Source organism: Drosophila grimshawi, unplaced genomic scaffold (genome assembly GCF_018153295.1).
Source record: "Drosophila grimshawi isolate 15287-2541.00 unplaced genomic scaffold, ASM1815329v1 contig_1369, whole genome shotgun sequence".
Lineage (NCBI taxonomy): Eukaryota > Metazoa > Arthropoda > Insecta > Diptera > Drosophilidae > Drosophila > Drosophila grimshawi.
In genome coordinates, this window is record NW_025062891.1 from 3,816,445 (window position 1) to 3,837,297 (window position 20,853).

The following is a 20,853-nucleotide window of genomic DNA, read 5'->3' on the forward strand; positions in this document are numbered from 1 at the left end:
CAAAACGTACAAAATTGTATTTAATAAAATGTAAAATAAATATACAGTTGAATAAACTTTGTGAAAATATTTTTGTTATTCAAAATTAGCAAGCTGAATGATGTTTACAAAAACAATTTCATTGCAATTTTTACAATAATTGACAGCACAAATTTAATTTTCGTGCTATTCGAAGCGTTCAATAAAATTCGTTTACACAATATTATCATAGGCCATTCAAATTGGATTTAAAGTATATTTACATGTGTAGCCAATTCAAATGACAATAAATCATTGCTATTAGACATTTATTTGAGTTCTCTGTCACATAAATTGAAAACGCAATGCAATTTTATCATCCATTTAAATCGTTTTTTATGTGAATTTATTATAACAAACTATTTGCTGATATTTTTTGAGATCTCTTCTTTTCTGCCCACCCTTAAGATTTGTCGTCTTAAATATGATTAATGCTTTGCCTATAATATCTTAAATCTATGCATCAAGCGTACTTATCGGACCAGCTGGCATTGCAACTGCAACAATTGAATGATAAATGACGCTTTTAATTATGGAATAAAACTTTGCCATTTTGTCTAGTCGTTTTCCTATGCTAATCAGACAAAAGACGAAAAAATTGTTATACAAGCAAGGAAAACAGATAACATGAAGGCGAGACAGGTAGTAGCAAGGAGAAACAACAACATTATCAAGATGAGAGGCAGTTGTGGGGGGTGGAAAGTAAGCAAAGTCATTAACATATCGCACCAATGAAAATGCAAATGCAACACAAATTATCTAGCGAGTGTCCTGTATAGAACGTCCTGATGCTGTGGCTACTGTTCCTTGGTTCGCATGGATCGCATGTTGTTGGTGGCTCATTAAAATGCGCTGCCATCTTGCGAAAGTGAAAAATTACCCAGCCCAGGGAGCAAAAGTACGAAAGGAAAGCACCACAAGAAAAGGAAGGAAAAACGAAATAGAAAACTGCTGAATAGGTATGAGTATGGTCAAAAGGAAAATGGGAAAAAAATGTACTGCGGGGCAAAGGCAAACAGACGTCAGCTGAATGTTGGAATGTGGTAGTATCTGAGCCAGACTGCTGCTGCTATAGAAAAGGTGTTCAGCCAAGTGGCTGCTGGTGGTAGCAAGCACATCCAACCGGACCCCCTCCACCTGTAATTGTTGTTGTAGCTTTACGCATTGTTAGCACTTCATAAAACAAAGCTCATGAATATTATGAGCTTATCTTTCAATTGTTTGAATTGTGCAGATTGTGCAAATGCAAATGCAAATGCATTTGTTGCCATTTGGTCAAGCAACGATTCGCGGTAGTTGATGTTGCGGCACGCTGCGGGTTATTGTCACAACTTAAGCAGCTTCTGCTTCAGCTTCAGCTTCAACAGCAGCAGCAGCAGCAGCAGCCGCCGCATCACAACATGCCTCGCCTGTCTGCCTGCCATGTGCAGAGCGTTGTAAATTCACGATTAAGCGTAATTACACCCCGAAAAAAGTCAACAATGAAACGAAGGATAACGGCAGCGGCAAGCGGCAAGCGGCCCAACTTAATTGTCAGTAAGTGTTGCTTAATACCCATTATCTGTGGCCACGCCCACACAAGCCTCTCCGCATGTCAGCCGCATAGCCGAAACTTAATTGTTAGCTTGCCAAACTTTTTGCAACAGCCAACAAAAATTCAACGAGTCAGCTCAACTCAACTCAACTCGAGTCGAGTCGAGTCGACTCGCATTATTAACCCCTTTACTTTTGTTGCTAATTAAAAAACTTTTACGCAGCGCCAAAAAGAAAAGTGGCAAAAAAACTGCCAAAGACATGGATGTACTCGTTTTCCGCTCCAGCTCCCGCTCCCGCTCCCTGCTCCCTTTTGGCCATACATCCGTCTGTTTACACAGAAGCAATCATACGCCATGTTGTACGCAGAGTTCGTCGCTTCACTGTCAACAATACGCGTGTCGCTCAACAGTTTCAAAAGCAAAAGCAAAAGATCTTCTCATGCCACACGCCACGTCATTGTGCTGAAGTTTCCATTAATTAGATAAAAGTTCTGCTTCCCCTAAATTGTTAATGAGCCAAGAAACGAGCTGCAAATTATTTGCACACAACAAAAGTCACAAAAAGTTGCACAGCCACACACAAAAAGTTTGACATGCCTTTACGATATATATACACAAATATAACCGGCTGGACTATAATCTATATTTGACAGCAATTGTTGTGAAGAACGTATCGCAATTAAACCACAAGTAACTTGCAATGAGGGCAACCCTTTAGTTAATTAGGTATACAAGTCGGTTACAAGAAATACGAGTTTCCCCAGGCACTTCCGACCCAAAAGAAAAAGGTTAGCTGCTGCACTCATCAAACTGAAGAGAAAAAGTGAGGCTATAATTGAAATCTAACTTCAAATTGCTACATTTGCAACTACAAATACCACTGGCAGGGTGCCACATTTATTTTAAAGGGGTTCCCCAAAACTCTTATACTTATTCTAATTTCGAATTAGCGTAGAAAAGAAAATACTAATCCTTTCAATTTTACGCTATTTCTTAAATCACATCTCATATCTTCTCGTAGTTATCGTTGATATTGTGTTTATTTTGTAGTATCTACAGTCTCCCCCTATGCCGTAGCCCCTGTTTAGCATCTTATGCAGGCTCAAGACTTTATCAAATATGCCAGTACACAAATTAATTAACCCCATTTTTTTTTATAGCTAAGCTTCATGCTAATCAAGCTGAAAAGGTAAGCGGAGGGTTGAGGGCAAAGCCAGAAAAAAAAAACCGGAAATGCCGGCACGAAGAAGAGCCACACCAATCAAATTAAAAAGGGACCGGTAGCACATCAAGTAGACATGCTTAGCATAGATACAACACAACACAACAACAAAAAAAAGCAAAAAAAAAACCTAATAAAAAGGAAAGCAAGAAAATTGTATCTGTTCATAAAACATGAGTTATCTGTGTGTAGGTTTTCGAGCGGAAGATGAATTTTTTAATTTGTGATGTTGCTTCCCGTTTTAATTGTTGTTGACAGACGACTGAATGACAGCGTAATTTACAATCCTTTTGCCCTGCTAGCTGTTTCTCGTGCCTTCAGATGTGGTCGGATTGGGGGTGAAATTTTAATTAAAGAAATTGCGGTTAATCCCGTTAGCAGCGCTACAAAAAATTCTTATATCTTAGAGAAGATGGAGGCAGTCTGCCTGGGGCAACTGTAATTTTTGTATTTTCCCGCTCAAATTGTGTAGCATTTTGGCAACACAACATTTTTTAGCTAATTGTTAAATTTCAACTCTTCAGCCACCCCCTCCCCCTCCACCATCCTTATTCCCCCTCTCTCTAGCTCTCTGTCTTTATCTCTCTTAACTCCAACCTGTACAATTATTATGTCATTTTCGGTGCTTGACAAGAATTCTTGCATGCCACTTCAAAGCACCAATATTTTAACACCTTCGCAGGATGACAACAAAATTTGCTTTAATTTGCATGATATTAATGGGATTTATTGCCATGACTAGAATACGTTAAGATAAAGGGGGCGTGGGATACCAAGTGTGCCAAGTACATTCTCGTGCATATTTGTCAAAGAAATTTAAGTAATTGCATTTTATGCCATCTGAACATCAATTTACATACAGATTATAACAGGAAATTCATTTTCAACTCGTAAGCACATTGTAATTCTGAACACAACGCTGAAATACTAATAAACTTGAAAAGAGTTTTGGAAACAATGCGAAAAAAATACTATATCAATTTGATTTAAGAATTAGCACAGCCTGAAGTGAAGACTTTATGAGTTATTGGGTATTGCCACTTCTAGAACTTCGACTGTTAACCAATTTGTAAAAAACCAACCTTTTTTGTACCTTTAAATGGGTAAAATGGAGAAGGAAGCATTTCCGACTTAAGATATATTTGTTCTTGAACAGAGACTATAAGAACTACGGACTTCAAAACTGTGTATAAGTTCTGGTATATCACGAGCATATCAGGTTTATTTTATATTATCGATAACTACCTTCGTTTCGACACATATCGATTTCCGATAGCAACAAAACTCATAATTTTACAAGCAGACCTTTTTAATTAATATATAATATGCGCTTATATATTTTTATTGATTGATTTATTTAATGTGGACTTTAGTTTTTAAATATGTTTTATTACAAATAAATTAATTTAATTTAAATTTTAAGCTATGAATTAGATAAAGAATTATTTAAAATTAAAAGGGAAAAATTAAATAAAAATTTAAAATAAAGGAAAATAAATAAAATAAAGGATATAATAAATATATCTGGGATATTGAAATGTAAAATGCTGAAAGATTTGCGGACCACAAAAAAAGAAGTAGCTTAGTAATAAGCAAGGAATAAATCGTTAATAAAAGAGATAAATAGTGAGATATAAAATAGAGAAAATATAAGCAAGTATCTGAACCACGTTCACCACAGTTACGCACGCTCAGAGGATTTCAGAAGATTTATTTTTATTTATTTATTGTATTTTATTCAATTATTAGGAATAGAGAGTTCCATCGAAAATACTTGAGAGCGGCCATTGTAAGACTTACAACTTATCCGAGCAGCATTGTGCAAATGCCTAGAAGGAATATTGACCAGCTGTAAACATTTTATGAAGAATTCATTCTTACTTGTTTGTGATAGTCTGTGATAACTAGATTATTACAGTATTTATGTAAGATGATATACTTATCACAATCAAATACAAATACATTTGAGATCTGATCACTCTTGAGTCGAGAGCAAAGTTACTTGTTTATAATGTTAATCACATTAAAAGAAAACTTAAAGCCCAACTTGATTGTGATTCCTGTGCAGCCAATCAGCCATGCAAGGTAAGGTTGAGGGTCATGCGGTTGGATGGGATGGTTGGAGGGTGTGTTGGCCACGTAGATGCTGTGGGACAACATTCTCGTCGCATACATGTTATAAGAAATTAACTTAAAAAGTCATTTTGCAGGCAGGCAACGAGACTGCGAGACAGCTAAGGAGGCAGCGAAATGGAGCAACAGCGCGAATGAGAATGAGAAAAAAGGATTAATTGCATGGAGAGTGCTGCACGAAGCTGAGGGCATGACATCATCGGGATATGTGGCAACGGCGATGGCAACACGGCACTGAATATCCTGGCTTTTCCATAAGCCATTGACTTGCACATCTGCATCCACATCCACATCCACATCCGCATCCTTTGCCAGGACAACACACACACACACACACACACACACCAATGCAGCCAGGCAGACAGCGGCTGAAGCATGTGCAACTCGGGCATGTGTGGAGTATTTTTTAATAGTGTTTCGTGTGCCTCATGGCGTTAATTTATGCCACAAAATCATTTTCTTTTATACACGCAGCCACATGCAAAATAAAAATTAAAACTGAAATATGAAATATGAAAAAGGCGAAAAAAAGACAAGAAACATGCAAATTGCGTTGCAGCGCCTTCGGCGACGAGTCGCAGTTTATGTCAAGTGAAAAATGAGTGCGAACTATGACATGAAATATGAGCGCATACCAAATGCAACAAACCCCCTTCATCTCCTTAACCAGCCCACACACCACCATTTATTAGTGCGCTTTGAAAATGAAATAAAATAAGACATAAACAAGTCAGAGTGCTCTGAACGACTGTGCCCGACCCGCAAATATCTTGCATCCAACTCAGATCTGCCAAACTTAATCGATTCACAAAAGCAATGCATTTTTGATCAAAGCTGAAAATCTAGATTAATAATATTTTTCTAGATTCTAAATAAAGAATCTACATTCTCTAGGCGCCAAGGGTTACTTATCCTATTATTCGGAAAGTGGATTTCTAAAAGGGAGGTTTGATTCTTTCTAAATCTTAATACAAGGTTATTTCAAAAATTTCAAAAAATAATATGTCCAAGTTCCAGGATGCTTACAGGGTATGCAAAAATTGAAGCGCGGCTTATTATTGAGTGCTATTAGCTCATATGTCAAGCGAAAATCAACAGCGAAATTGAATCGAATACAAAATCGTAATAAAAACACATTAATACGAAAAATGTGGAAAGAGAAGAGCAGCCTGATAAGCAACTGTATATTAAAAAATGGGAAATACAAAATACCCAGAAGTATGTGTGAGTGTATATATATATATACATATAATAATATTAAATGTGTTATTTTGATTTACTAGCCCTGCATCGACTATCAAATGCGAATTCGTGCGAATATAAACAATTTCAAATAGTTCAAATCGCCATCGGAAGTTCACAGCAGTTGCAGCCTGACCAACTGCGAAGCACAGACAACCAGACAACAAATGTTGTGTAATCTAAGACGTAGTTGATTCAATTGAACCAAGCCTGTATAGTATATTTAATTAGAATCTATGTATATATAGTGTATACTTTATGTATATACAGAAATATATTTTATTTCAAGGCCGTCGTTTCATGTTCAAAGTCAATTTTCGTTTTCACTGGCACTGGAGCAAGTTGACTAAATTAGGGAATTGCAATTTTACTGCAATATACACATGTTGTACGAGTGTGGGTGTATCTGGAGGTTATCGAGAGTGACAGTAATGGATACGAGTAAATAGCAAAAGAGTATAACCCCATTATTGAGGGTATTATACTATTTTTTCAGACTTGCAACACTTTGAAGGATATGTCTGTGATTCCATAAAATATACTCCATAGCGACTCCATAAAGTGTATTTATTACTTATCTGCAGCTGAGTCGATCTAGCCATATTTATCTGTTCGTCCGTCCGTCAGTATGAACTAAAGGATCTCAGAACTAGACTCTTTAAATTTGGAATGTCAGCTCTCTATAAGTACATGATTAAATACATGCGTTGTCCTAGTTATTTTCATGGAAATGAGAGCACCGAGTGAAAATTTGTCGCTGAGGGGGAATTTGGCAATAAATCTAAAATAATATATATATAATAGCTGGGTTCAGAGTATCTGGTAGTCGATCTCACTCGATGAAAGCATTCTTACTCGTTTTTGTTATTATTTGGTTGGCATGCACATCTCAAAAGATCTCTCAAGGCATTATTATAGTTTATATTGCCCAGCTATATAGAACAAAGAACTTACAGTGTAAACTTTAGTTTTAGTTTTAGTTTTTTCTCTAAAAAATGCTAATATTTTTAGCTCTTAAAATGACATCCACTCACTCAACGAGTTGCCTTGGCTTAATTCATTCAACTCACTCGCCTAGAACGATTTCATATTTTGCGCCCACACGTTTCCAACTCAACTGTATATAACGACATGAAATAAACATTGAAATATTAGCGCAAAACTAAAATATTATTTATGGGATAGACAAGCCTATACATCTGAGAGCCAGACACGAGTACGTGCCTCTGCTGTCATATAAATCTTTCGAACGCCAATGTTTAGCAAGGACGTTTATTTTAACAAAATCAGAATATCAGAAGCAATATTTGTATGTACAAATTCCAAAAGACACTTAGAAAATACGATTGAATACTTGAAATATACGAGAATCAAACTGTTGTCAGACCTAACCAGCGTTGAACTTGACACTGAAACCCAAATCGTAGAGATACGCGTTGACGTCTACATATATAATAAGGTTCTTTATATGCATATACTAAAGTATATTTAGAGATTACGCCCAAGACTGATCGGATCCAAAGCTCTGTACGGGCACGCCACTGATCCATTGACACGTGACAATTGCAAACACAAAAATGTAAACATAATGATGATGATGATGATGAAGATGACATCATGATCACCATTTGGAGAGCATTCTGGTCATATATCATCGCAGAGAGTGGATCGCTGATAAGAGCCGCCACGGTTGACCTAGTTGGCAACCTTTGTGTCTCTTTTGCTACCTATGATTCAGCACTCGAACACAAATACACGTTCTTACATAACCCGTGGAATATTTTCATATACTCAGGAAAACAATCCCCCTCAATCAATTGTAGAAAATCGACATATGTTTTTTGCAAAGGGTAATTCACCGTACTATTCAAAAAGTATATTTCTAAAAAGGAAGGTTGTGTTTTTCTACAATCCACCGATATTTTTCTTAATTCACGATTCATTTTTTTTAAATCAATCAAAAAAATTTCTAAATATTAGGGTATCTTTTACGTGTGTATTTTGCATGTGTTTTCTAAGATTTTCTATTTTATTACTTGTATTATTATAAAACATAAGTATTGAAAATTTTCACACACATACAACCATTTTTGATAGCTTATAAATTCAAATAATTAAAATTTTAAAAATTTTCTAAATATCATAAACGATTTTTTCTACAAATATGGGTTTGCATTTCTTCTTTTCCGAAAAATATTTTCTATTATTAAAATAATACATTACGAAAAATAAAATCGAATTAGAAATTATTTCTAAGAAAGAAAATCTTTTTGTTTTCAGGATTATCCAGAGCGACTTTTTTTCTTAGTGTATTATTCCTGTGAAAGTCAAGAGAGAGAGAGAGAGAGAGACAATTTCAGTGTAAATAAGTTTGCGCATGCAGATTAAAGCAATTTCTGAGAAGCGAAATATAATTGAGTATTTGACTTTACTCACCATAGTTTTGTCATTCAGATAATACCAACAGTCTCAGCAGGTGGAAAAAGTCGCGATCATTTTTGTCTCCTCGGAAATTCTTATCTATAATTTAAAATTTACATACATAGCCTTAAGCAAAAATAAATATTTGAGTTCAAGCCATCAACAGCGTTCAACTCATGCACTCAGTTAAGTTAAGACCTGGAAAATCATTAATAATATTATCTCAAACGGAAATGTGAACGTGTTTGAGTGCTCATTTGTATAACTTGTTTTATTATAACATTTAAGATATTATATATTATATATTATAAGTTATTATTGATTTCTAGAATACATATTTAAAAAGAATACTCCATTAGACAATTTACCTTTGATGACATATTGGAAGCAAAAAATCGAATTTTGCCAAGGGCTAAACAATGTTCTTTCTACTACTTACGGCTTTTATACCACTCACTTTGGATCTGTCGATAAATAGCGTTAAATTACGGTCTCTTAATTAAATTGCATCATAGGAGAGCCATTAATAATATTAGCACATTTGGACACAGCACACTTGGACCATCCAATTAAGGCAGTCCGTCCCAATATTGTAAATCATGTGATAGACTCAAGGGCCTTGAAATGAACACAAATAAATAAATGAATGGGCCATTCAATTAAAATTGGTGTCCCAATCGTTTATGAAAGAGCTAGAAAAAAATTGAAAGAAGTATGCTCAACAATGGGTCATTCTGTAATAACGAAATAATAAATTGATAAAATCTTGTATAACAATGAAATCAGCAATCAGATAAGTGACTTTTGAATATAGATTGCTAAAAATATTTACAGTGCATTTTATTACAACAATCGAAATATTTTTATATACAAAATATGGGTACAACATATAAATAAAAATATAGATAAATATAGTCTACAGTTGACATGTGTATGTTCTGATTGATTTATATAGATTATATATTACTACACAAATTGGCTAAACCAAAACACAGCAAACTTCTCCATTATTGCAGTCATTGCCCGGTCTTTCCAGGTCTTTGTTGCACCTTTCCATGCATTCTCCCGAGAAATGCGAACACGGCGCTGGCTTAACCGAATCTGGAGCGGCATCGGAAGTATTTGCGGTAGGCACACACACATAATAACAAGCATAGTTATATGTGAGAGACAGTATTTTAGGGGTAGAGGATGAGCAGTCCATGTTAGTACATTTTTGTTGATCGCAATTGATGAAAAGGACAAATAAAAATAAAAACAATATGTGAGTACTTCAAGCAATACCAAATGAATCATGATAATGATAAGCTTTGAGAGTCTATAAGTTGTCTACTCACACTCAAAGCAACACTCCACACCGTACTTCTTGTTGGTGGGACAGAGACCCTCGTAGGATGTGCGCTTATCACAATCCCTAGTCTGGATACATAAACCTCCAAGTTTCACACATTCTTCTTCATGAGGCAGATAAACACGCACGCCCTCATGCACTATAAGTTGGGGTTTAGACATATATACATTTAAATATATATATATATATGTATATATATATTTAGTATCATTATCAGATGAGACTTACTAAAGAATTTTGGATCATTATCGTTCACTTCGTTTGTCTCGATATCCGCACAGACAAATTGCAGCATTATAGCTGACACTAAGCACAGGCCAAGAAATATGCTCGTATTTGACATTTTCGTTATTTTACGATTAGTATTAATATGTATGTAGTATGTTATTGAATATTTATATGGAAATATGTTTATTGTCACAGCGTGTAAAAAAAGTAATCCACACAATCGAACGGTTTGTGTAGCACTGAGCAAAACTAAATTCGCTCCAGATGCTTTTCAACGAAAAATTATTGTCGAACAGAAACCATCAAACAACGTCAGCGGGCCGCAACGTTGTTTTGCAAAACTCGACGAACGATCGGTAAATGAGACAAGAGGCAACCACGACAACAACAACAACATATAGCAACAACAGCCAGCAGCCAGAGAGTCGGGCAGAGTCGGACGCAGCAGAGAAGAGACGAGAGGAGGCGAGCACAGATGAGCAGAGGAGAAGGTCGGAGAGAATGGTTTAAATGGGCAGCAGCAGCAGATAGCAAATAGTAGTGTTTAATGCGGGCGCTCAGTTCAATTGAAGAGCGTGAGAGTCATTAATAATAATATTGGCGCGTTTTGCAAGCACACGATTGATCATGGAAACCCCGACATGATGACGAGTGGCGCATAAGAAATCAGCCGGCAGTAGCCAACAGGTAGAGGCAGCCCCCCCTCCCCCTACGGAAGCCCGGTACTCAAACCCAAAGCCAAACACGATCCAAAATAAAACATAATTCATTTGTTGTTTGTTATATTCACGCGCTCTGAAAAGCATGCCAATAGCTTAATGAATGGCCCATCAAGCATTTAGATTCAAGTAGTATTTATGCGCCTCTTGGTTTATTTAATGGCAACAACGAGTGGACTGATCGACTACAACTGACCCTGTCAGCAGTCAGCCCGGATATCAAAAGTGTGCCTACAAATTTGTGGTTGAAACTCAATTTTATTTATGAATAAACTAAATACAAGTGCAATTTTTGAATTTTAAATTTTATATTTAGAAATGCCAGATTCTCCATAGTTACATAATATTGCACAACTTTATGATTGCCTATCTGGTCATTTCTTGGCTTAAGGGGTATTTGCGAAGCCAGGAAAAAGCGTCAGTCGTAAAACAAATCCAGAGGTAAGACTTCTTCATGATTAACCGCATTTATCGAGGCGGAACGTGATTTAACTGCATATAATGCAAATGATCTGGTTTTGCTCCCGCTAAGATAATCTGTGCATGTGTATGTGTGTGCGTGTGTGTGTGTGTTTATGCGTGTGTGTTGTGTTGAGTTGGGGAAACAATCTGTAGTTGTTATCAGCTGCAATGGATTTCGTGTGTCAGCTGAGTGAATTTTTGTTTTTGGAAATTTTAGCAATGTACGAAAATAATAATTTAATTATAGCTCGATGCTAAATTAAGCACATAATTGGTACTAGAACGTTCTGTGTTAAATATATTTTATTTTCAGTTAATAACAAGAGTTCTGCTAATTACAGGCCTTCAGTATTAAAAGTCTCGTATCGCTCACAAATCAAAACTACACATTTACTTGACAAATAGAAAACAAAAATTAAAAAACAAATAAAATGTTCTGTTGCACAAATCTCAACATTATCAAAAGCGATTTCGACCATGAAATCTCATAATCTGAGTAGAACTTAAAGAACGTTCATTGAAAATCCCCGACTTTAGTCATCGCCTCTGATAACAAACAGACATGAGTGCTTTCATGCTGGAGAACAGCAAATTATTCATATTATTTTGACTTAAACTTATGTAATCGTGAAAATTGTTAACAAAACGGAATTCTGAAGTTGCTTCATTCAACTTGAACACCTGTCGTCAATTTATTGTCAACAGCTTAAGCTGATCTACTTAAAGCATTCTGGTGTTTTTTAAGGTCATGGTTGTGAATAGAAAGTTTTTGGAGTTGGTAATTATTATTGCTACTAAGCCTATTCAAAATAATTATAAATACCATTGGAATCAAATGAATTGCTGTGGAAGAATCAGAATAGGCATTAATTGTAATTTACTGGTTAGTGGCTCAAGTATTTAAGCTTTTAAATTAGCTTACAAGAGTATTTAATATACGGCGCTATTTTTCGTTTTAATCTTCAAATTGAAAAGCTTTTTGATAAATATTGGTTTTTAAATCGTTTTCTAATCTGCTTGTTTCACAAATTTGCACTGCTTGATTGCACTACTTGCTGCACAGCAGTATTTGAACTGCTTGTACGCACTGCTTGAGACACACTGCTTGATAAATTGCCCAACAATCGGTAATTTTTTTAAACCAAAACGTGAATCATTTTCCCCTGAATTCTGTGAGCAATAACTTAAAGATTTGCATACTCATCCCAATCAACAACTAATGAATTAATAAGCATTTTTTAAATGAGATAAAATGTTATACATTTTATTATATTGTTATATTTTATTTTATTAGCTAACAAAATGCTAAATTAATTGCGAACAAAAATATAAATGGACCAGTAGAAAATATGTTAACATATTTTGTCATTCAGTCTTTTTAAGCAATTCTAATAACCTATTTGTTAAATATACGGATGACAATTGCTACAATACTATATACAATATATATAATATAATACATTTCACACTGCACTACAAAATCTCGACGTTTTCGACGACATTTTGAATTTGGCACAAGGTGCACGCACAGCAAATATCACAGAGACGTTATACAGTTATATTCGGGCCGATAAGGGCCAACTTTTGATCCAATTACACCTGTGCCTTTGGCCGCTCATCAATTGTGTAGGCGTTGGTGGGGGAGTTGGCAGGGCCATTAGGCGCATCATTGGCCTTATTCTCACTGTTGAACGGTATAACAAAGACGCTCGTCTTGGCGTCATGCTGCATTTTAATAACAGTATCGTAGCTGGGCGGGGCAAATTCACTGTACGATGGTGAGGGTGTGGGCGGTGCCCGTTGCGCCTCATTTTGCATGGGGTTCGCTCGTCGGACACGCATGCCCCGGCAGCGTCGATCCGAGCAGGCCATCAGCATGAAGAAAGCGGCCAATGCCAGAAATGTTGCCACATACCACACAATCGTGATCACATCCATAGCCGTCTGTGACAACTCGTTGCTGGAATCAGCTGCTGAAAGTAGATAAAGACAAGAGATCATTAGTTACCAATAAAATGAAAAATATGTGTATTCCAAATAACATTTAAACTTGAGTCACTAAGAATTATATTGTCAAATACAAACGGAACTGATACAAAATGAAATTGATTTTGAAATAAGTTTGTCAAAATCTAAAAAAAGAATAAAAATAAATAAATAAATGTGACAAATATTTATTTTAATGCATCTAATCAACAAATAAAACAAAATATCACAATTACCCGGATCTTTTTGCTACCACAATATCACAACTCATATAGATCCCCCGAATGGGGCTTATCAGGCTGGCGTCGGTCTCCAAGTGAAAAGCTTATGAACTATTCGTCATTTGATGACGCAAACAACGCGTCATATTCCAGCGAGTACATGAAGTGATTGAGTGAATCCATTTGCGCTGGACATTAAATGGGTTTGCTTATAACCTGTTTGTCAACCAGTTATTAAGTTGTAACCTATAACTGCAAATTAGTTTCAGCGACAACAATATTATATATATTTTATTATTATATTTTGAAATGCCTCTTACATTTTCTGCCATTAAATGGGAAATTGTACTTTACAGTAAATACTCGAAGTGCAATTTGAAAAAAATTTCAAAATTGAAGTTTATCAAACGTGTTCCAATTTGCAACTAAAGGAAAAGTTGTCCGTTATCATTTTTAGACTTATTATCTATTTTTAAGTTCACATGAAGATAAGGTTTATATTTAATAAACTACAATAATTATTCACACTTTTGAACTTTGAAGCTTTTGTACTTTAAACTTAAGTCTTAAGTGGGCACAATACTTACTGTTTTTATAAACAAATATCCTGGACTTATTATCCACTTGCTCGGTAAATAGATCCGTCTCCGTTGTACCGTTAAAAGTCGTTCGATTATATGGCAGTTGTCGTGTAATAACGTTCTCCAAAGTTAGCACATAGGACTGGCCATGTACAGCGGGTGCGTAGACACTGAATACTGAAATGGTATAAATACAAAAAGGCTATAGAACCTGCATTGCTGATAAAACAAGAAGGCAACAACCAACACATGAACAGCAATAAAATCACAACGAAATGATGATCACACAGATAAGCTATCAGGTATGTTACCATTGAATATGCTTCCCTCTCTAAATAAACAAATACTTATAAATTGTATATTACTACCCGGTCATTCCCTGTTTTGGGCGTGTGCAAATTACAAAGGCATACAAAGAGACAAAATGCCCAGACTTCCATATACTTTTATCAAGGGGAATTGGGGTGGGACCTTATGATCGCAGCAGTTGTACATTTATCGCAATAAAGCGATAATATGAATAATTAACCAATTCGTTATGGATACGATAATAAGCCTAATGCGTAAAGGCGCAATTTCTCAAGTAGATTCTTGATAACAACTGGCGTCCACTGGTCTATGTCTAATTTTAACACCTGCCACAGAACCAGTTAATGGATCAGTTTACAATCGCATAAACAGGCAAAGCACTTAAGTGCCCCAACTTATAGGTAAGTTCAAGTTCCATCATAAACTTGCAGTTAATAACGAAAAACACATTGCTATTATTAGTTGAGCAGGTTTATCGATTTGTTTTTGTTATTGTCTACTTTTTTTTAATCTATCTTACGCTGCCGGAACATTCGACGATTTTGCCTTTCCACCATTTATCAATCGGCAAATCAAAAGCGCGTGTGTCAGCGACAGAAATAGTAAATATAATTATCTTTATGGAATCGCACACGGCACACGACTTTGTTGCAAATTCAATCATTTTGACATATTTGTTCTCTTCCCTCTAATTTTTTGTTGTTGGCTTTTATCAATTTCACAACGCAAGCGAACGATGTACAAAAGTTTTGTTGACCTAGGCTCAAAATGCGGCAGGTGTCCATTTTCCTTATTATTTTATCGAACTACTTAGGGGCTGTCTTAGCTATTATTCATACGCCTCTTGGGCCCGGTATTATGTCAGGCAATCTGACAACTCTTAAGTCACAAGCTGCATCTGACAGCCACATTAAATGTAATTTATTAAGACAAATACCAGTTGCTTAGAATAACAGTGGCTTTATCACTCGGCTTTATCTTTATCTAAACACAATTTGTTTAGTTTGAATAGTATTTTAGTTCTTATTTTGGGTACGCAAGTTATAAAATCAGATGTCTGCATTAAAGAAAATAAGATTAGCTTGAATTATGCATTTAAGTTGTAAAAACAATTTAGTCTTTTATTGTCGTTAGCTCGAATACCCATTGAAAATGGGTGAAAGGGTATAATGAAGTTGTGAATGAAGCTTGATAATTTTTATAAAATATCCCTACCCCTCAGTCACCTCAACATTAATCTTAATTCATTTCCGCAACACTTGATTCATCAGATAATGTGCTCAAGTGATTAGAAGTTCAAATATACCCCACAATCAATATATGTTTTTTAAACAGGCATCTTAAGATCGATGAACGTTAAGCGTTTGCCTGATGCGGCCATATCATAAGCTCATTAAGCAGCGCCCATGGCCAATTATAGAATGAACAATGCGAGCTGATAAGACAAAAGCCGAACCCTATTGGCGACAACCATATAAAAGCGCACCGGCTATACGACAAACAAAAAATGAATGAAAAAAAGGAATATAAAAACAAGAATGCTATAGTCGAGTGAGATCGACCACGAGATGCCCTTAACCTACTGCTATTAAATATGTAATTCTTGTTTAATTGCCGAATTGCTTTGCACATTAAAATGTAAGCAGTTGTGGAAGTGCTCTCATTTCTTATGACCAGCACAGGTACTGATGGGTAAACCAGTAAAAATAAATTATTCTTCTAATTTTATTGCCACATACCAAAAATGCAAAATGCGAGCTGATAAAACAAAAACCGAAAGCTGACAGCCATAAAAAGCTAAAAGCTAAATAAATAAAGTAAGAATACCATTGTAGAGTGAGCTCGACTACGATATATACTGAAAAGTGCGAAATACGAGAGCTTATATATTCTATTCTCCAGCTCTTATAGTCTCTGATATCCGCGTGATCGAAAATGTGTACACCCATTGGTGTCGGAGACCCTTATACCCTTGTTAGCCATATTTAATGGGTTGAGGCTATATAAAGAAAATACTAAACAACAAAAAGCTGAACAAACTGTTAGTGGCGGCTAATAACGAATGTCAATTTTGCCACTTTATAAACTATATTTACACATATTTTACAATCTTGTAACTGTTCAAATTGTAGCCACATCTGGCAAATCTATTTAGGTGTTTAATCTGTCAAGAGATAATAAATCAATATAAGTATACGCGTGTCAATCCTCTCGCATTTTTCTCTCTTTCCCTCTCTCTCTCTCTCTCTACTGGGCCAGTGATCGAAATTCGCCGATTTCTCAATTCCTTTCGGTTTCTCTCAACAAAATAGCTGTCGGTCACGTGCCGTCAGTTGTGTCCGTCATTTGCATAGCTGTTGTGCTGATTACAAGTCGAGTCCAATGCCTTTTTGAGAATTCAGCCAGAATTGTGTGTGTGGGGAAATTAGCATAAACAGTTGGAGAGACATTACGCAGAGCGAAACGGTTAACCGTTTGGCGTGCAATTTCAATATAACATACTTATTTCAATGCCGATGTCAACCTTTATATAATTAAATTGAACTTGCTGACTTAGCAAATGGTTTTGATTAAATTATCTTTTGTCATGTTTGTAGATTCATTTTAATTATGTATTTAATATGAACTAAAAACAAGCACATGTCAGTTCCTTATCTTTACCTCGACAATCTCATAACGGACGTCATTAGACTTTTTATGAGCACCGGATAAGTGCTGATAATATGTTATTAGATACAGATATATTGAGTTGGTAAATAGCCCATAAAAGTGTTTAACAAGATTTTTGTAATATAAGCTCAATTTCCTTATCAATTCATTGACAACACTCAAATTTCATAAACCATAAAACAGTTTGACAACATTTTTGTCAAATAAGCCCCATTTCCTTATCAACACAGTGACAGATACAATGACAATACTAAAATTTCGTCAACCACAAAATGGTTAACAAGATTTTTGCAACATTAGCCCAATTTCCTTATCAATATACATTGACAACACTCAAATTTCGTCAACCATAAAAGTGATTAGCTAGATTTTCGCAATATAAGCCCAATTTCCTTATCAATACAATGACAACACACATTTAGCAAATAAATTATACTTGCTCTTAATGTATTAGCTGTTACCTCTAATATTTTGACAGGCTGACTTTGACCCTGTCTAACAAGCATTTCACTCGGCAAATTCAGTTAACGAGCGGTGTTTAGATATGAGCAATTATTAATTGCGATTTATCAAATAGCACTTTCAGCTATTGAGTAATGGGAACTGCCACGGGAAGTTCTCATGCAACATGCATGCAATCTGAATAATTTAAGTCAAGTACAAACTATTGCTCATTGACAATAACATCATAATTCGCATTAAACTCAACTTATTCTCAATTACAAAAGTGAGAAAAATGCTCATAGTTCATATACATGTGCTTATATTCACAGAAAAAAATCCACTTTTAAATTTAAAAATCATACCGAAGACTAGAACATTTTTCTCTCCGAAAAAATTGGAAATGCTTCCTTCGTATTTGTTCAAAAATATAAATGTGCAATGACATATTTTTCGAAAAAATCACTTTTGAAATCCAGAAAATACCCTATATAATTCTACTTTTTTTTTTTTAATTTAATCTACTAAGAAAGTTTGAATAACTGAAATAATAATAACAAAGAAATAAGCTGTGTACACATATAAAAACAAAAAAAAAAACATGAAATGCGGAATTTTTATGTTTAATTTATAAAAGTGTAGCCTGAAACTAAGTAAATAAAAACCGCGGCTTTAGAAAGATCCAGATTTTCGTTTTAGAAATGTTTTTTTTTAATAATAATGTGAGTTACACTTGGTGCCAAAAGTAAGACGATTTTCTAAAATTCAGGTCGATTTTTTCTCTGAGTGTAGTTAATTGCTTTTAAATGCACTAATGCACTAATGCACTATAATGTATGTATCTTTAATCTCTAGTCATATTTTAATGAGGAACATTCCCATGCGATGTGTTCATAAGAGAATTCATTTTATAAAATCTTCAATTTTATATTTTAATTTAAAAAAAGTCATTTATATAAGGTCTTAAACAATTTGATGCAGATCATTGGTAAATTAAAATCCCATTTAAAATTACAATTTCAAATTTTAAAATCTATACAAAAAATACAAAGTTTTGTATTTATGAGCCCAAAAATGTCTTACACTCCTCCGCATTAACAATTACATTATAGAATATATATTGTTTCTTTACTCACTTGCAATAATCAGCAGCATTGTCTGAATTTTCGGCGCCGTCGTCATTTTCAAATAAAGCTTTTTCATGTATTTAAACAATTTTGAAAAACACGCGCTATGCACAAACAAATTATCGTTTATTTCTGATTTACACACACAAAAATATTTGACTTTGGCGTTATGCGTTGTATTAAATAAACTATCGCTTCCGCGTTTTGATTTTTCCCTTTAAACAAAAGTTTATAGCACAATTGACGGCACAATAATCAATGAAGAAATAAATGTGTAAGATAAATTTATGAAATATAAATCGTTGACTTTCAATTGAATTTTCAGCGACACGCGCGCACAATTTGCATGGGAATTACGTTCGAGTGTAAAACGACGGTAAAGTTTGCCACCCCGATTTCGATTCGCCGTAGCTCCAAGTTCACTGGCACTCTCCGACACGCAGCGCTGCGAAGCCCGCTAAATTGATCTTTCTGGTTGAGGTCTGTGTTGTCGACTGAGCACAGCTCTCCAGCAACTTGGGCAGCCAACTGCCTCGAGCTGGTATTGTTATGGGTATGGGTAGTTTCCACGAACCCCACCACTCTCTCCCCACGTCGATACCAATACTTTTGCTTCGTTCCGCTGTTCGTCGCTTGAATCACACACAGTCACACACACACACACGCAAACAAGCAACGACAATAATCGTTTGAGTTGCGATCGCAGAGTTTTAACTCGTTTTTACTTTTTTTATTTGGTGTATGCTAAAAGTAATTTCAACAAATTGTGTTTTGTTGATGCGCTTGTGTTAGTTAGCGTAACATGGCTAATTGTGCCACTGACCAAAAATCAAACAAATGGCTAAAGTCACAGCAACATCAACAACATTAAACTGCAGCAATTGTCGCAGCCGGCAAAAGCAAAAAGGTAACAGCAACATGCACAGACTTGCACACACACACCGACACACACGCATACTGGTGCAGTGCAATTTATAATTATATACCTGCAGATAAGTGTGTGTGTGTGTGTGTAGTGGTTGTTGGTACCATTGTATATACCAATATTTACGCTTTTATCGTCGCTCTTTGTAATTCGCACATTTCATTAATTCAGTTTATAAATAAAATGCAGCAATAAGTATCTCATGGCATTTTAGCGTTTCAGATTGAGGACGTCTTCAGGGCGTGGCCCTAAGCATCTTATTATAATGCCTACACGCCCACACGCGCACTAATTGTAAAATTAACAAGCATGGCAAAATAATCAGCCAGCAGACACTCTTCTTAAGCAACACAAATTTAATTTCAAAATAAATACTCATTTATATGTACAAAAAAAACACACAAGAAGCTTAAAATGAATTTATTAACGGTGCTTTAAACAGCAATCAAATTATAAAAAAGAATTGATAAAATTCCATTAGGATAATTTTTAAATCAACAAAGTTTTTCACATATGAATAATGAAATTTTTACAAAATAATTTATTTAGCTTTGATAATATTTAAGACAAATTTTATTCAATTTATGTTTAAGCCAAGTTTACGCCTTTTAAATACCCTTAAGTTCAACGATACTCGATCTGAAACAACAATATTTCATTTTTGTTGGTTGAAGCATTTAACAATTGCATAATCAACAGCAATCAAATAAATAATTTAACAAAACGAGTCAAGTTACGATAACTTCAACAAAATTGAATAAACTTCAAAATATATACTCAGTTATTTTGTTATTTTATTGCCTTGTTATCAATACAAAGTTTGCTCAAAATACACAAACTTTCCGCTCACATTTCGCATGTGCTATTTAAGATACTCTCTGTGCGAGTGTATAGAAAACCAGAAAACAAAAAAAATCATGAATTTCATCAATTTGAACGCTTTTAATGCTTTTGACGTCACTTCGAAATGATCGAGATTTTGGAGTTTGTCATTTGCTATCTGATACTTTTAGCATTTGGATACTGGTTTCAGCTTGTTTTTGATATGGCAAACGATTTAAATCTGAATGTGGACACAGCCTAATTAGCGTCAACGGGCAATTGCGTTCCAGCCACGACGATTGTACTTGATACGATGTGTTCTTATCTGATGTCTGAATTATGCTAGATAAAGAAAATAAAGCAAAACGAGTACTCTAATCAAATTAATGACCCGATCACCAATTATAACAAGTGGTAATTATGGCTAAGTGCTTCAAATT

At 35.1% G+C, this 20,853-nt stretch overlaps 2 protein-coding genes across 4 annotated transcripts; both read right to left on the reverse strand.

Annotated features, from left to right (window-relative positions):
* Window positions 1-9,347: 9,347 nt before the first annotated feature.
* LOC6559570 (U-scoloptoxin(19)-Sm1a) lies at window positions 9,348-10,431 on the reverse strand. Its single transcript, XM_001987258.2, has 3 exons — window positions 10,151-10,431; window positions 9,909-10,061; window positions 9,348-9,672 (listed from the first exon to the last, which is right to left on the reverse strand). The coding sequence occupies exons 1-3, from the start codon at window positions 10,263-10,265 to the stop codon at window positions 9,551-9,553; spliced, it is 390 nt and encodes a 129-aa protein (XP_001987294.1). The 5' UTR covers window positions 10,266-10,431; the 3' UTR covers window positions 9,348-9,550.
* Window positions 10,432-12,565: 2,134 nt separating this feature from the next.
* Window positions 12,566-19,157, reverse strand: LOC6559571. Of its 3 annotated transcripts, none has more exons than XM_001987259.2 (3): window positions 18,676-19,157; window positions 14,126-14,296; window positions 12,566-13,304 (listed from the first exon to the last, which is right to left on the reverse strand). In XM_001987259.2, the coding sequence occupies exons 1-3, from the start codon at window positions 18,740-18,742 to the stop codon at window positions 12,925-12,927; spliced, it is 618 nt and encodes a 205-aa protein (XP_001987295.2). In that variant the 5' UTR covers window positions 18,743-19,157; the 3' UTR covers window positions 12,566-12,924. The 3 variants fall into 3 exon arrangements, with proteins under 3 accessions (XP_001987295.2, XP_032590334.1, XP_032590335.1); XM_032734443.1 differs by having other exon boundaries at window positions 12,566-13,301; window positions 18,676-19,154; XM_032734444.2 differs by lacking the exons at window positions 14,126-14,296; window positions 18,676-19,157 and adding an exon at window positions 13,554-13,711 and having other exon boundaries at window positions 12,653-13,304.
* Window positions 19,158-20,853: the final 1,696 nt, after the last annotated feature.

Coding starts and splice junctions, on each gene's coding strand:
- LOC6559570 (XM_001987258.2), bottom strand. CDS start 10,265: ATGTCAAATACGAGCATATTTCTTGGCCTGTGCTTAGTGTCAGCTATA. Junction 10,062..10,150: donor TAATGATCCAAAATTCTTTA/GTAAGTCTCATC, acceptor CCCAACTTATAG/TGCATGAGGGCGTGCGTGTT. Junction 9,673..9,908: donor TGTGGAGTGTTGCTTTGAGT/GTGAGTAGACAA, acceptor ATGCCGCTCCAG/ATTCGGTTAAGCCAGCGCCG.
- LOC6559571 (XM_001987259.2), bottom strand. CDS start 18,742: ATGAAAAAGCTTTATTTGAAAATGACGACGGCGCCGAAAATTCAGACA. Junction 14,297..18,675: donor AATGCTGCTGATTATTGCAA/GTGAGTAAAGAA, acceptor ATACCATTTCAG/TATTCAGTGTCTACGCACCC. Junction 13,305..14,125: donor GATATTTGTTTATAAAAACA/GTAAGTATTGTG, acceptor ATCTACTTTCAG/CAGCTGATTCCAGCAACGAG.